General features: G+C 39.5%; 1 protein-coding gene across 2 annotated transcripts in view; it reads left to right on the top strand.

Moving 5' to 3' along the window:
* The window catches only part of LATS1 (large tumor suppressor kinase 1), a 73,118-nt gene that overhangs the window by 16,224 nt on the left and 43,931 nt on the right, over positions 1–12,963 (top strand). Inside the window, exons 2-4 of one of the 2 annotated variants that reach the window (XM_011947378.1) lie at positions 3,791–4,278; positions 8,897–8,991; positions 11,056–11,203. In XM_011947378.1, coding sequence (XP_011802768.1) covers positions 8,971–8,991; positions 11,056–11,203 — 169 coding nt within the window. In that variant the 5' untranslated portion in view covers positions 3,791–4,278; positions 8,897–8,970. The remainder of the gene's footprint in view (positions 1–3,790; positions 4,279–8,896; positions 8,992–11,055; positions 11,204–12,963) is intronic. The other variant, XM_011947377.1, reaches the window with a different exon arrangement.

The raw sequence follows: 12,963 nt of genomic DNA on the forward strand, positions 1-12,963 counted from the left end.
CACAACCTCCGCCTCCCAGGTTCAAGCAATTCTCCTGCCTCAGCCTCCCGAGTAGCTGAGATTACAGGCATGTGCCACCACACCTGGCTAATTTTGTATTTTTAGTAGAGACAGGATTCTCCATGTTGGTCAGGCTGGTCTCGAACTCCTGACCTCAGGTGATCCGCCCGCCTCGGCCTCCCAAAGTGCTGGGATTACAGACGTGAGCCACCATGCCCGGCTCAGACATCTTTTAAGAGGCCATTATTCAGCACACTACAGTGATTCTCACTCTTGAGGAAGGTGAATTATGAGGAACTTCTTTTTTCTACTGTATATATTTATATAAACACTGGAATTTTTCAAAAAAGATGCATACTATATTTTTTTAACAGCAGAAAGAAGAGGCAAGTTACCCGCATTTGTAAGTTCAAATATTTTTGCACTACCTACTGGTGACCAGGTCCCATTATAGGGAAATGGAAGCAAGTATTTTGACAGAAGCAAAACTATGTTTCTTTTCTCTCTCTCTCTCTCTCAGAATGATCTTGGAAATGGTAAAATAACAATAATAATAAAGTGATGATTAACTTACAGTTGAGACTCAAAATAAATGAGATATTAAAAGAATACCTACATTCTATAAATGATTTGCAACCCATATACTAAAAGAACTGACATGTGAGATTCCACAGCATTGTTAATTCTTGAGAAATGGTAGGTTTCAGAAGACCTAATATAGAAAGTATCTTCACTTTTAGAAAGGGCCAGAGGCGAATTCTGCAAACTTTAGACTGGTGAGCTAAATGTTAAGCTTAGAAAAACTCGTTAGTAAGCTATTAAATTAATATTTTGGGAAAGCTTAGAAAAGAAAATGCTTTAGGGACCAGCTTCCTTCATAAAAAGCACATGGTATGTTCATCCTAATTTCATTTACAAAATAATTACATTATTCATGTATTATTATGTTATAGATAGCATATGTGTAATTTTCAGACAATGAAAAGGTTCATCTTTTTTTTTTTCAAAGTGGAGAAATATGAGCTGCTTGTCATAGAGTTTGATTGATTCATAGCTAATTTAGCAATTGTGCCATGAGAGTACTGATTTATGAGGTGAAGTCATCAGGAAACTACCTCTAGTGGCTGCTGCAGGGCTTTGTCCTGTCTCAGACCTGCTGCAAATATGTGTGTGTGTGTGTGTGTGTGTGTGTGTGTGTAAAGGTAAACTGAGGCTGTATATAATTTCTATAAATATAAATTTTTAAAAATTAAAAATGGGTATTTTTTAACAGCTCTATTAACATATAGTTTATATACTATAAAGTTCACTCAGGCTAGGTGGGGTGGCTCATGCCTGTAATCCCACCACTTTGGGAGGCTGAGGCAGGAGGCTTACCTGAACACTTGAACCCAGGAGTTCAAGACCAGCCTGAGCAACACAGGGAGACTTTGTTTTACAAAAAATTAACAAATTAGCTGGGCAGGGTGGCATGTGCCTGCATTCCCGGCTACTTGGGAGGCTTAGGCAGGAGGATCACATGAGCACAAGAGGTTGAAGCTGGAGTGAGCTATGATCACACCACTGTACTTCAGCCTGGGCAACAGAATGAGACCCTGTCTCAAAAAAAAAAAAAAAACCCTCAGTTTACCCATTTAAAGTGTTTTTTAGTGTATTTACACAGCAATACGTTGTAATCTAATTTTAGAGCAGAAAATAGGTTAGTTTTATATACAGTATGGTGAATTTTCTTTTTTTGCTTAGGATACATTTGGGTATCTGTTTATGTCTGTGTATTATATAGAACTACATTATTCTGCCGACCACAGTGACTCACACCTGTAATCCCAGCACTTTGGGAGGCTGAAGTGGGCGGATCACCTGAGGTCAGGAGTCTGAGACCAGCATGACCAACATGGATAAATCCCGTATCTACTTAAAGTACAAAATTAGCCAGGCGTGGTGGCACATGCCTGTAATCCCAGCTATTCAGGAGGCTGAGGCAGGAGAATCGCTTAAACCTGGGAGGCGGAGTTTGCAGTGAGCCAAGATGGCGCCATCGCACTCCAGCCTGGGGAATAAGAGTGAAAAAAAGAACTACATCATTCTTTTTGACTTAGATGTATATTATATAAACGTACTATGAATTACTTAAACAGTCCTCCACTGATGAACATCTAGACTGGTGTCAACTTTTGCTGTTATAAATGATGTTGCAAAGAACAGCCTACATCTTCACATACTTGTGTGTATATTCCTTTACTTGTGCGGCATTGTTCCTCTTAATCCTAGTTCAATTTATAAGGTAGATGTTGATAACCACTTTATGTCTCAGGAGTCAGTTTCAGAGAATTAAATGCCCAAGTCCACATTGCTACTAATTAGCAGAACAAGTAATTTTTTTTTTTTTTTTTAATATAGATAGGGTCTCCCTATGTTGCCCAGACTGGTCTCAAACACCTGCACTCAAGCAGTCCTACCTCCTTGGCCTCCCAAGTGCTGTGATTATAGACCTGGGCCACCATGCCTGGCCCCTGAACAAGTACTTCAATCTTATTTTTTGTTGTTGCTTTCCATTACAAGTGCTGTGCTTTTCTAGTACTCATAGGAGTACTGTAAATCCAGCTAAGCTGTTCATGAGATTCATCCACAAGATCCAACCACCTCCCGCCAGACCCCACCTTCAGCAGTGGGGACTAAAGTTCAACATGAGATTTGGTGGGGGCACAGATCCAAACCATATCAGAGTCCCAGTTCATAGCTTGGAAAATAAACTCAGGCATCTGTTCTTAAAGCATAAAGGGACCTTCTGGAATTATGCTTTAAAAATCCTTTTAAAGCAGAGGAGTGCAGTGGCTCAAGCCTGTAATCCCAGCACTTTGGGAGGCCAAGGCAGGCGAATCACTTGAGGCTAGGAGTTTGAGACCAGGCCAGCCAACACAGTGAAATCCCCATCTCTATTAAACAATACAAAAATTAGCTGGGCGTGGTGGCAGACGCCTGTAATCACAGCTACTTGGGACGCTGAGGCATGAGAATCACTTGAACCTGAGAGGCAGAGGTTGCAGTGAGCCAAGGTCGTACCGCTGCACTCCTGCACTCCAGCCTAGATGATAGGGCAAGAGTCTGTTTCACAAAAAAAGAAAAGGCTGGGCGTGCAGTGGCTCACTCCTGTAATCCCAGCACTTTGGGAGGCCAAGGCGGGCAGATCGTGAGGTCAGGAATTCAAGACCAGCCTGGCCAACATGGCGAAACCCCATCTCTACTAAAAATAAAAAACAAGTTAGCTGGGCGTAGTGACGGGTGCCTGTAATCCCAGCTATTGGGGAGGCTGAGGCAGAATTTGCAGGGAGCCAAGATCACTCCACTGCACTGCACTCTGGGTAACAGAGTGAGATTCCATCTCAAAAAAAAAAAAAAATTAAAGCAGCAATACCCTTCTAAAGAAATATTGAAGTCTGATTTGTAAAATTTAAAATTTGATCCACTAGGTAAAGTTGTTAATGAGAGGTTACCTCTTTTATTGTTCACTTAATAATCCCTAGTATTTGTATATATGCTTTATATGCTTACTAAAGAACTTTTTTTTTTTTTAAATCATCATAGCTACTACTTAAGATAAATCTAGGTTATAGGCTAGGAAGTAGGCATGGAGAGATTAAGTAGCTTGTCCTGAACCCGGAGTAATCCTTAATGGAGTCAGAACTATAACCTGAATCTCTTAACCCCTGTATCAATGGACTTTTCCTCTAATACATGGTACTGCTTTATTAACCACTTTATAGCTTTCCTTTCTTTCTTTCTTTTATAGAGTTAATTATTTATATTGTAAAGAATTTTAACAGTTCTTGGGACTTCCTTGAAGGATCATTTTCACTTTTGCTCAGAAGAAAGCTCTGGATCTATCAAATAAAGAAGTCCTTCGTGTGGGCTACATATATAGATGTTTTCATGAAGAGGAGTGAAAAGCCAGAAGGATATAGACAAATGAGGCCTAAGACCTTTCCTGCCAGTAACTATACCGGCAGTAGCCGTCAAATGTTACAAGAAATTCGGGAATCCCTTAGGAATTTATCTAAACCATCTGATGCTGCTAAGGCTGAACATAACATGAGTAAAATGTCAACTGAAGATCCTCGACAAGTCAGAAATCCACCCAAATTTGGGACGCATCATAAAGCCTTGCAGGAAATTCGAAACTCTCTGCTTCCGTTTGCAAATGAAACAAATTCTTCTCGTAGTACTTCAGAAGTTAATCCACAGATGCTTCAAGACTTGCAAGCTGCTGGATTTGATGAGGTAAGAATGTTTAAAGATAAAAGAAAGAATTGAATTCTCCTTACCTTATGCTACATAACACTTTTTGGGTGATAACATGCCAAAATGTTTCCTTTAGGAGAATTTAACTGCGTATACACATTTATGTATTCTATCAGCAAAGAGTGTTATGTTTATAATTCCATTAATTACTATAACAAAATAATTGTTATTTCTTTAGTTTCTTCTGTGATATATATCACTAAATTCTGGAGTTTCTGGAATTTAAAAGGCCAGGTCATGAAGTCAGAATGGAAGTGCAGTTGAAGAAAGCCACAGGTGAGGGTAGGGGAAGGACGTCTGTTTGTGTGAAATACAAGCTTGGTGAACTAAGTGGCTGTTGGGGAAATGATAGTTCCAAGGATATGAGATTTAACTTTATAGTAGGGAGAAAGAATTACAGTTATGAGTTTGTGTAAGCAGTTGTGTTCTCAGGCCCAAATCTTAAATTCAAGAAAACTAACAAAATTTCACTTCCAGCTAACTATGCCAAGTCTTTAATATTTCTCTTCGGAATTCATTTGGAAATTTTTTCATAACCCATATATTTAACCCTTTCATTTAGGTTATTAATAAAATTTGCTTCTTATGATAACATACCTTGTAAGCATGAATATTTTAGGTGTCAGGAGTCATTTCAGATACATATTGGCAATGTAAAATGTAACTAAATGTGAATAATCAAAAGTTAGGCTGGGCGTGGTGGCTCACGCCTGTAATCCCAGCCCTTTGGGAGGCTGAGGTGGGTGGATCACCTGAGGTCAGGAGTTCCAGACCAGCCTGACCAACATGGTGAAACTGTGTCTCTACTAAAAATACAAAATTAGCTGGGTATGGTTGTGCATGTCTGTAATCCTAGCTACTTGGGAAGCTGAGGCAGGATAATCTCTTGAACCCAGGAGGCAAAGGTTGCAGTGAGCCGAGATCATGCCATTGCACTCCAGCCTGGGCAACAAGAGGGAAACTCCATCTCAAAAAAAGAATTAATTACATTTTTCAAAATTACAGTAATTTTTTTCTGATTGCAAAATTATTACCTGTTCTCTGTTAACAATTTAAAAGTGTAAAGAAGAAGCTGAAAATTATATTTAGCTTCACTGTATAAAGGTAACGTCCCTTAAAATTCCTTCACTGTTTGTTTTTTTGTGTTTTTTTGGTGACTGAATTTCCATAAATATCTCTATTTAATTTGAAAAATGAGAACCTAAGTATGCATTATAGTAAAGGATTTGAAAAGGGAGATTTATAACTAAACTAGAAGGAAAAAAATTTTTATTTTTTATTTTTTATTTTTTTTGAGACAGAGCCTTGCTCAGGCTGGAATGCAGTGGCGCGATCTCAGCTCGCTGCAACCTCTGCCTCCCGGGTTCAAGCGATTCTCCTGCCTCAGCCTCCCGGGTAGCTGGGACTACAGGTGCCTGCCACCACGCCCGGCTAATTTTTGTATTTTTAGTAGAGATGGGGTTTCACCATATTAGCCAGGCTGGTCTCGAACTCCTGACCTCGTGATCCGCCCACCTCGGCCTTTCAAAGTGCTGGGATTACAGGCGTCAGCCTCCACACCCAGCCGAAAAAAAAAAAATTTCTGGCACATTCTATTTACTTTTTTGATTGATATTATTTTCTATCATTTTTATACTTAAGTGTTCTAAAAATACTGGATTTGGACCAGGAAATAGAGAGAGAGGAGGAGGAGGGAAGGACCTGGGATAATGTTTTTCTGGTTAGTATTTGGAGGATTAAAGAAATGGCTTGAGTGGAGATTGTCCCAAGCACTTTCTTCCTAATCCCTTAGCCAAAAGGCAAAGAATAATTATTGATCTTATTCTTTCCTTTTACATATTGCTAAGCAAAGAGAAGTTATGAAATCACATAGCTATAAAAGCCCCGAGTGGTAATGTGTTATGTCAGATAAGTCACCCAGTAATACTTATTTATGGAGCTCTTACTGTGTATGCACCCCACCCATCAGTCAGGATAGTGAATCATACCAGACATGGGCTATACCTTTAAGGTAATTAAAAGTTCTTTCTAATAAAGACAGTTTTAAGAAATCTAAGGCGTTGGTCATTGCTCTATTCATTATTGGTAATAATAACAATAACTGGTTTGTAGTACAAAGATATGTTTGTGCTTTTTTTTCATTGAAATGCTACTACACAAATGATACTTTATTGTAATTACACATTTCAAATTGTCACAAGATTGCTTTACTGAAAGTATTTAGACATCGTAGCTCATTTGTCCAAATAATGAAGTATGGTATTTTTTATTTATTTTATTTTATTTTTTAATTAAAAAGTACACTTTAATGTCAAAAATGCAAATGTGGGGAGGGCAGAAAGATCACACACAAGGCTGTCCCTTCACACTTGGAGGGTTGCACATCGGCCGGGCAGAGGCGCTCCTCACTTCCCAGACAGTGGGGCAGCTGGATAGAGGACTCCTCACTTCCCACACTGTGAAGCAGCTGGGCATAAGTGTTCCTCACTTCCCAGACACTGCGGAAGTATGTTGTTATTTATACCAATGGTGATATAAAGAATCTGGCAGTCTACTTCTACTTCCTTGAATCACTCATTCTGGTAGCATCCCATTATATTGTAGAGTTCAAGATCCTAACTTGGTATTTCAAAATTATTATCTAGTTTTCACTTCATTCTTTTTATCATTTCAGAAACCCTAACCTACTCCTTTTATTAGCTAGGCCAAGTTCAAGATAGTGCCTTTTTTTTGAGAATATGTTTCTGGTGACCCTGTACAATTAAAAGCTCAAATATTTCAACATTGATTTTCTCACAGAAATAAATGTTAAATAGGATTGATGCATTCTTGGAGCACATAATACAATCACTGGGGTATATTTTTGCTTATAAGCATGAAAAACAAAAGCATAATTATGTGGTCATATTTTCCTGTCACATAAGACTTCCGGCCAGGCGTGGTGCCTCACGCCTGTATCCTAGCACTTTGGGAGGCCAAGGTGTGTGGATCACTTGAGGCCAGGCATTCGAGACCAGCCTGGTCAACATGGTGAAACCCCAAGTCTACAAAAAATACAAAAAAAAATTAGCTGGGCCTGGTGGTGCATTCCTGTGGTCCCAGCTACTTGGGTGACTGAGGTAGGAGAATCATCACTTGAACCTGGGAGGCAGAGGTTGCAGTGAGCTGAGATCACACCAGCCTGGGCGACGCAGCAAGACTCTGCCTTTAAAAAAAAAAAAAAAAAAACTTCTGGCTGGGTGTCATGGTTCACACTTGTAATTCTGGTGCTCTGGGATGCCAAAGCCAGGAGGATTGCCTGAGGCCAGGAGTTCAAGTCCAGCCTAGGCAACATAGTGAGACTCTGTCTCTACAAAAAAATTAAAAATTAAAAATCAACCAGATGTGTTGGCATGTGCTTGTAGTCCCCAACTACTTAGGAGGCTGAGGTGGGAGGATCACTCAAACCCAGGAGATTGGGACTGCAATGAGTTATGGTTGGTTACACCACTGCACTGCAGCCTGGGCAACAGAGCAAGACCCTGTCCTTAGTGGAAAAAAAAAAAAAGATTCCCATTCCAGAGTTACTGATTTGAGCGTGCTTTTTTTCACACTGGCACTAACACCTCCACTTAATGAATGCTTGATGTTTTTATAGATGTAAAAAATATTTTAAAGCATAGCAATAAATATTAAAATATAAAGGTTAGCATAGTAATCACCAGAATCACAAGGCTGAAATTCTAGTGCATTTAACAAGAATATGGGCCAGGTGCAGTGGCTCACACCTGTACTCCAAGCACTTCAGGAGGCCAAGGTGGGTAGATCACTTGAGGTCAGGAGTTTGAGACCAACCTGGCCAACAAGGCAAAACCTTTTATATATTAGCTAAAAATATATAAATTAGCCAGGCATGGTGGTGGGCTCCTGTAAATGGCAGCTTCTCTGGAGGCTGAAGCAGGAGCTTGAACCCGGGAGGCGGAGATTACAGTGAGCTGAGATCACGCCACTGCACTCCAACCCTGGGCGAGAGCAAGGCTCCGTCTGAAAAAAGAAGGAAAAAGAAAAATGATTCCCACAATATTGGAAAAGGGTAGTGGGTGATAATTTTCTTACCAACAGAGGTGTTACTGCTGTGTAATAATAGCATAAATGCATATAGAGTTCACTTGACTTAACCAGTTTTAAAATTGAACATTCCCTGATGAATTTTAACTTGGGTGATTTCTATTATTTTACATTTGCACATATTTGGTTTTAACAAAAATCTAAATAATAATGCTTTTAGCAAGATAGTGATTCAGTTTATATATTTAAGATTAGCTCAACGTCTTAAAGATTTCAGAGCCTGGGACTCTTTTGAATGTCTTGAATTTTACTTCTTGGTGGCAACATGATCTAGCACAGGTGTCATATCTGTTGCCTAGGAAACGAGGTCGAGGAAGGCCAGTACCTAGATCAGGCAGGCATGGCAAAATTTTTATGGCAACCCTTGCTGCTTCCAACAAAATCAGTAACTTTTTCCAAGAAAAGGAGAAATGACCTTGTGTAGTCAATAAGTTCTTACCACATCCTTTCTTTGGTTGGTTTCACATTCTTCTCTTATCATTTCACATAGGAGGATCATCTGTCAGTAGCCTGTTCACCCGTTAGTCTTACTAAGCCATTTCTCGTTTAAAAATATCATTTGAAATGCTGAATCCTCTAGGACAAGTAAGTAGTTGCCTCCCTCTTGAAAAATGCATGTCAGCATACTTTCTGCATGATACTGAGTGATTTATGTTTACATGAAACATAAAGTACAAGGAGTAGAAGAGAGCAGCCAACATTTTAGCTCCAGGCACTGTGCTTGGTACTTTACGTGTTTTCTTATTTAAACCACACATCAACCCTGTGAGCCTATTACAGGCTAAGAAACGGAGCCTCTGAAAGGTGAAATAACTTGCCAGGTGTCACTCTACTTTATAGAGCTGCTAGAACTCAAACCCACATCTGTCTGATTCCAAATCCTCTGTTTTTTTCATCTTACTATATGGCCTCCTGAAGTCTTCATCACATAATCATATATAGTCTAAGTATCTTCTTTTGTCTTATATTTGCATTCCTGTAGTGTAGTTCTCTGAAAACGTAATCTCTAAGAGGAAAAGAGCCAGAACTACTATACACAATGGCAGTGTGCTTAATAAAATACTCATATAAAAAGTCGTGTTTTAGTTTTTTTGTTTGTTTGTTTGTTTGTTTTTGTTTTTGAGATGGAGTTTTACTCTTGTTGCCCAGGCTGGAGTGCAGTGGCATGATTTGTACTCACTGCAACCTCCACCTCCCGGGTTCTCCTGCCTCAGCCTCCCAAATAGCTGTGATTATAGACATGTACCACCCAGACAATTTTCTATTTTTAGTAGAGACGGGGTTTTACCATGTTGGTCAGGCTGGTCTGGAGCTCGTGACCTCAGGTGATCTATCCACCTCGGCCTCCCAAAGTGCTGGGATTACAGGTGTGAGCCACCACACTAAGCCCAAAAGAGTTGTTTCTGATATTTTTATTACTACCTTTTTAACAATCTGATAGTCTCTGATTGTTTATATAAGAATTAGAAGGCTGGGAGCGGTGGCTCACGCCTGTAATCCCAGCACTTTGGGAGGCTGAGGTGGGCAGATCACCTGAGGTCAGACCAGCCTGGCCTGGCCAACGTGGTGAGTTTGAGACCATCCTGGCCAACATGGTGAAACGCTGTCTCTACTAAAAATACAAAAAATAAACTGGGCACAGTGGCGTGTGCCTGTAATCCCAGCTACTTGGGGGGCTGAGACAGGAGAGTCGCTTGAGCCCAGGAGGTGGAGGTTGTAGTGAGCCAAGATCGCACCATTGCACTCCCGCTTGGGCAACAAGAGTGAAACTCCATCTCAGAAAAAAAAAAAAAGAATTAGAAATAATCAGAATCATGTTGCTATGATTGTACCCAAAGAAGTTGTTAATCCTAATTCAAGCCAACAATGGTGTATTGAAAAAATAAAAATTTAAAAACACTTTTAAAAGACGTTAATCCTAGGAGGAAATAGAAATATGTTACTTAAAGATGAAAATGCTAAAGAAACATGTGGAAGATTAGAGGGTTTTGTTTTATTTCTTTCTTTTCTTTCTTTTTCTTTCTTTTCTTTTCTTCCTTCCTTTCTTTTCTTTCTTTTTCTTTCTCTCTTTCTCTCTCTCTCTCTTTCTCTCTTTCTTTCTTTCTTTCTTTCCTTCTTTCCCCTCCTTCCCTCCCTCCCTCCCTTCCTTCCTTCCTTCATTCCTTCCTTCTGTCTTTCTGTCTTTCTTTTTCTCTCTTTCTTTCTTTCTTTCTTGACAGCATCTCGCTCTGTTGCCCAGGCTGGAATACAGTGGTCATCTCAGCTCACTGCAACCTCCACCTCTCGGGTTCAAACAGCTCAAACAATTCTCATGTCTCAGCCTCCTGAGTAGCTGGAATTACAAGCATGTGCCAGCACACCCGGCTAAGAGACTGCGTTTCACCACGTTGGTCAGGCTGGTCTCGAACTTCTGGTCTTAAGTGATCTGCCCAAGTCGGCCTCCCAAAGTGGCTTGAGCCACTGTGTCTGGCCTGTTTAAGTTGAGATTTTGTGTGGGGTTTTTAGTAGCTACAAACAGAACATTAATATCATGGTTTGGGGCCCTGTTCTTCATAATTATGGATTTCTCTAGTGGAACTCATAGTGTTCTTTCCCTTGCATTGTTATAAGATTGAAATTTTGTTTCTTTTTTTTTAAACTTCATATCAGGATATGGTTATACAAGCTCTTCAGAAAACTAACAACAGAAGTATAGAAGCAGCAATTGAATTCATTAGTAAAATGAGTTACCAAGATGCTCGACGAGAGCAGATGGCTGCAGCAGCTGCCAGACCTATTAATGCCAGCATGAAACCAGGTGATTAATCAAATATTTTATTGTCTCATCTCTTCTTTTACTGTGTAGTTTAAAAATACTGAAGTCTATCAAATCTTTCTTCTTAGAAATTATAAAAGCATCCCAGTAAATGAAAGTCTCAAATTAAAATAATGTTATAATGTTATCCCAAAATGAATTTAAGGATGGAGTCCTCACATTTAAAAGTTAAAAGATAATTCTGGTAAGCAGCAGTCTAGTTTGAGATCTATTTGATTGGTAATACTGCAGCTGAAATACATCTATTTTCCCTCCAAATCCTATCATTCAGACTACTCTTTTTTCTTTTTATACATTTTTTTCATGTTACGAGAGTAAAATATGATCAACATAGAATATTTAGAAAACAAATAAAAACATTGTTGTTAATAACAATATTTTGCTATATTTTGTTTCCCAGTCTTTTTTCCTATGGGAAACCGGAATAGGTTTATCTATGCATATTTTGATTCTTGTTGTTTAAGCAAAAAATGGGATCATACTAAAACCTGCTTTTTTCACTTAATATACCATGTACAGTTTTACTTGTTATTAAGTTTTCTACAGAATAATTTTGATAGCTACATTAAAATAGACTTATTTGCTGACTGCAGTGGCTCACACCTATAATCTCAATACTCTGTGAGACTGATGTGGGAGGATTGCCTAAGCCCGGGTGATCCTGCCACTGCACTCCAGCCTAGACCCTGTCTCAAAACAAATGAACAAACAAAAAAGATGTATCATATACTTATTTAACCTCCCATTTTTGGATATCAGCTTTGTTTCCTTTTTTATTTGCCATTATAGACAGCACTGTAGTAATTATCCTTATAGTTAGATCTTTGTGTATACCTAATGATTTCCTAAAAGTAAGTTTTAGAAAACTTAAAAAACATTAAGGTTTTTCATAGATATTGCTGTCTTGAAAGGTAGTACCAATTTATTATTTTATTTTTTATTTTTTTGAGATGGGGTTTCACTCTGTTGCCCAGGCTGGAATACAGTGGCATGATCTGAGCTCACTGTAACCTCTACATCCCAAGTTCAAGCAGTTCTCCTGCCTCAGCCTCCGAAGTAGCTATGATTACAGGTGCCTGCCACCATACCCGGCTAATTTTTTGTGTTTTTGGTAGAGACAGGGTTTCCATGTTGGCTCGGCTGGTCTCAAACTCCTGATCTCAAGTGATCTGCCTGCGTTAGCCTCCCAAAGTGCTGGGATTACAGGCGTGAGCCACCGCGCCCAACCAGTAGTACCAATTTATATTCTCCCTATCAGTTTCCTATGAAAATGCCTAAGTTTGTAAAGCCTCGGTATTATTATTTTTGTCTGTTCAATGGTTATGGAAACACTGTCTTATTTTACATTTGCATTTCTTTGATCACTGCATTTGTTTATTGGTTTGTTTTGATGTTTGTTTATTTGTTTTTGAGACTCACTCTGTCACCCAGGCCAGAGTGCAGTGGCGCGATCTTGGCTCACTGCAACTTCCACCCCCTGGGTCTGAGTGATTCTCCTGCTGCAGCCTCCCGAGTAGCTGGGATTACAGGCACCTGCCACCATGCCCAGCTAGTTTTTGTATTTTTAGTAGAGATGGGGTTTCACCATCTTGGCCATGCTGGTCTTGAACTCCTGACCTCGTGATCTACCTGCCTTGGCCTCCCAAAGTGCTGGGATTACAGGTGTGAGCCACCACTCCTGGCCTATTAGTTATTTTTTAATTGCCATTTTACCTCTTTTAATTTTGTCTTTTTTTTTTTTT

Source organism: Colobus angolensis, unplaced genomic scaffold, assembly GCF_000951035.1.
Source record: "Colobus angolensis palliatus isolate OR3802 unplaced genomic scaffold, Cang.pa_1.0 Scaffold263, whole genome shotgun sequence".
NCBI classification, from domain to species: domain Eukaryota; kingdom Metazoa; phylum Chordata; class Mammalia; order Primates; family Cercopithecidae; genus Colobus; species Colobus angolensis.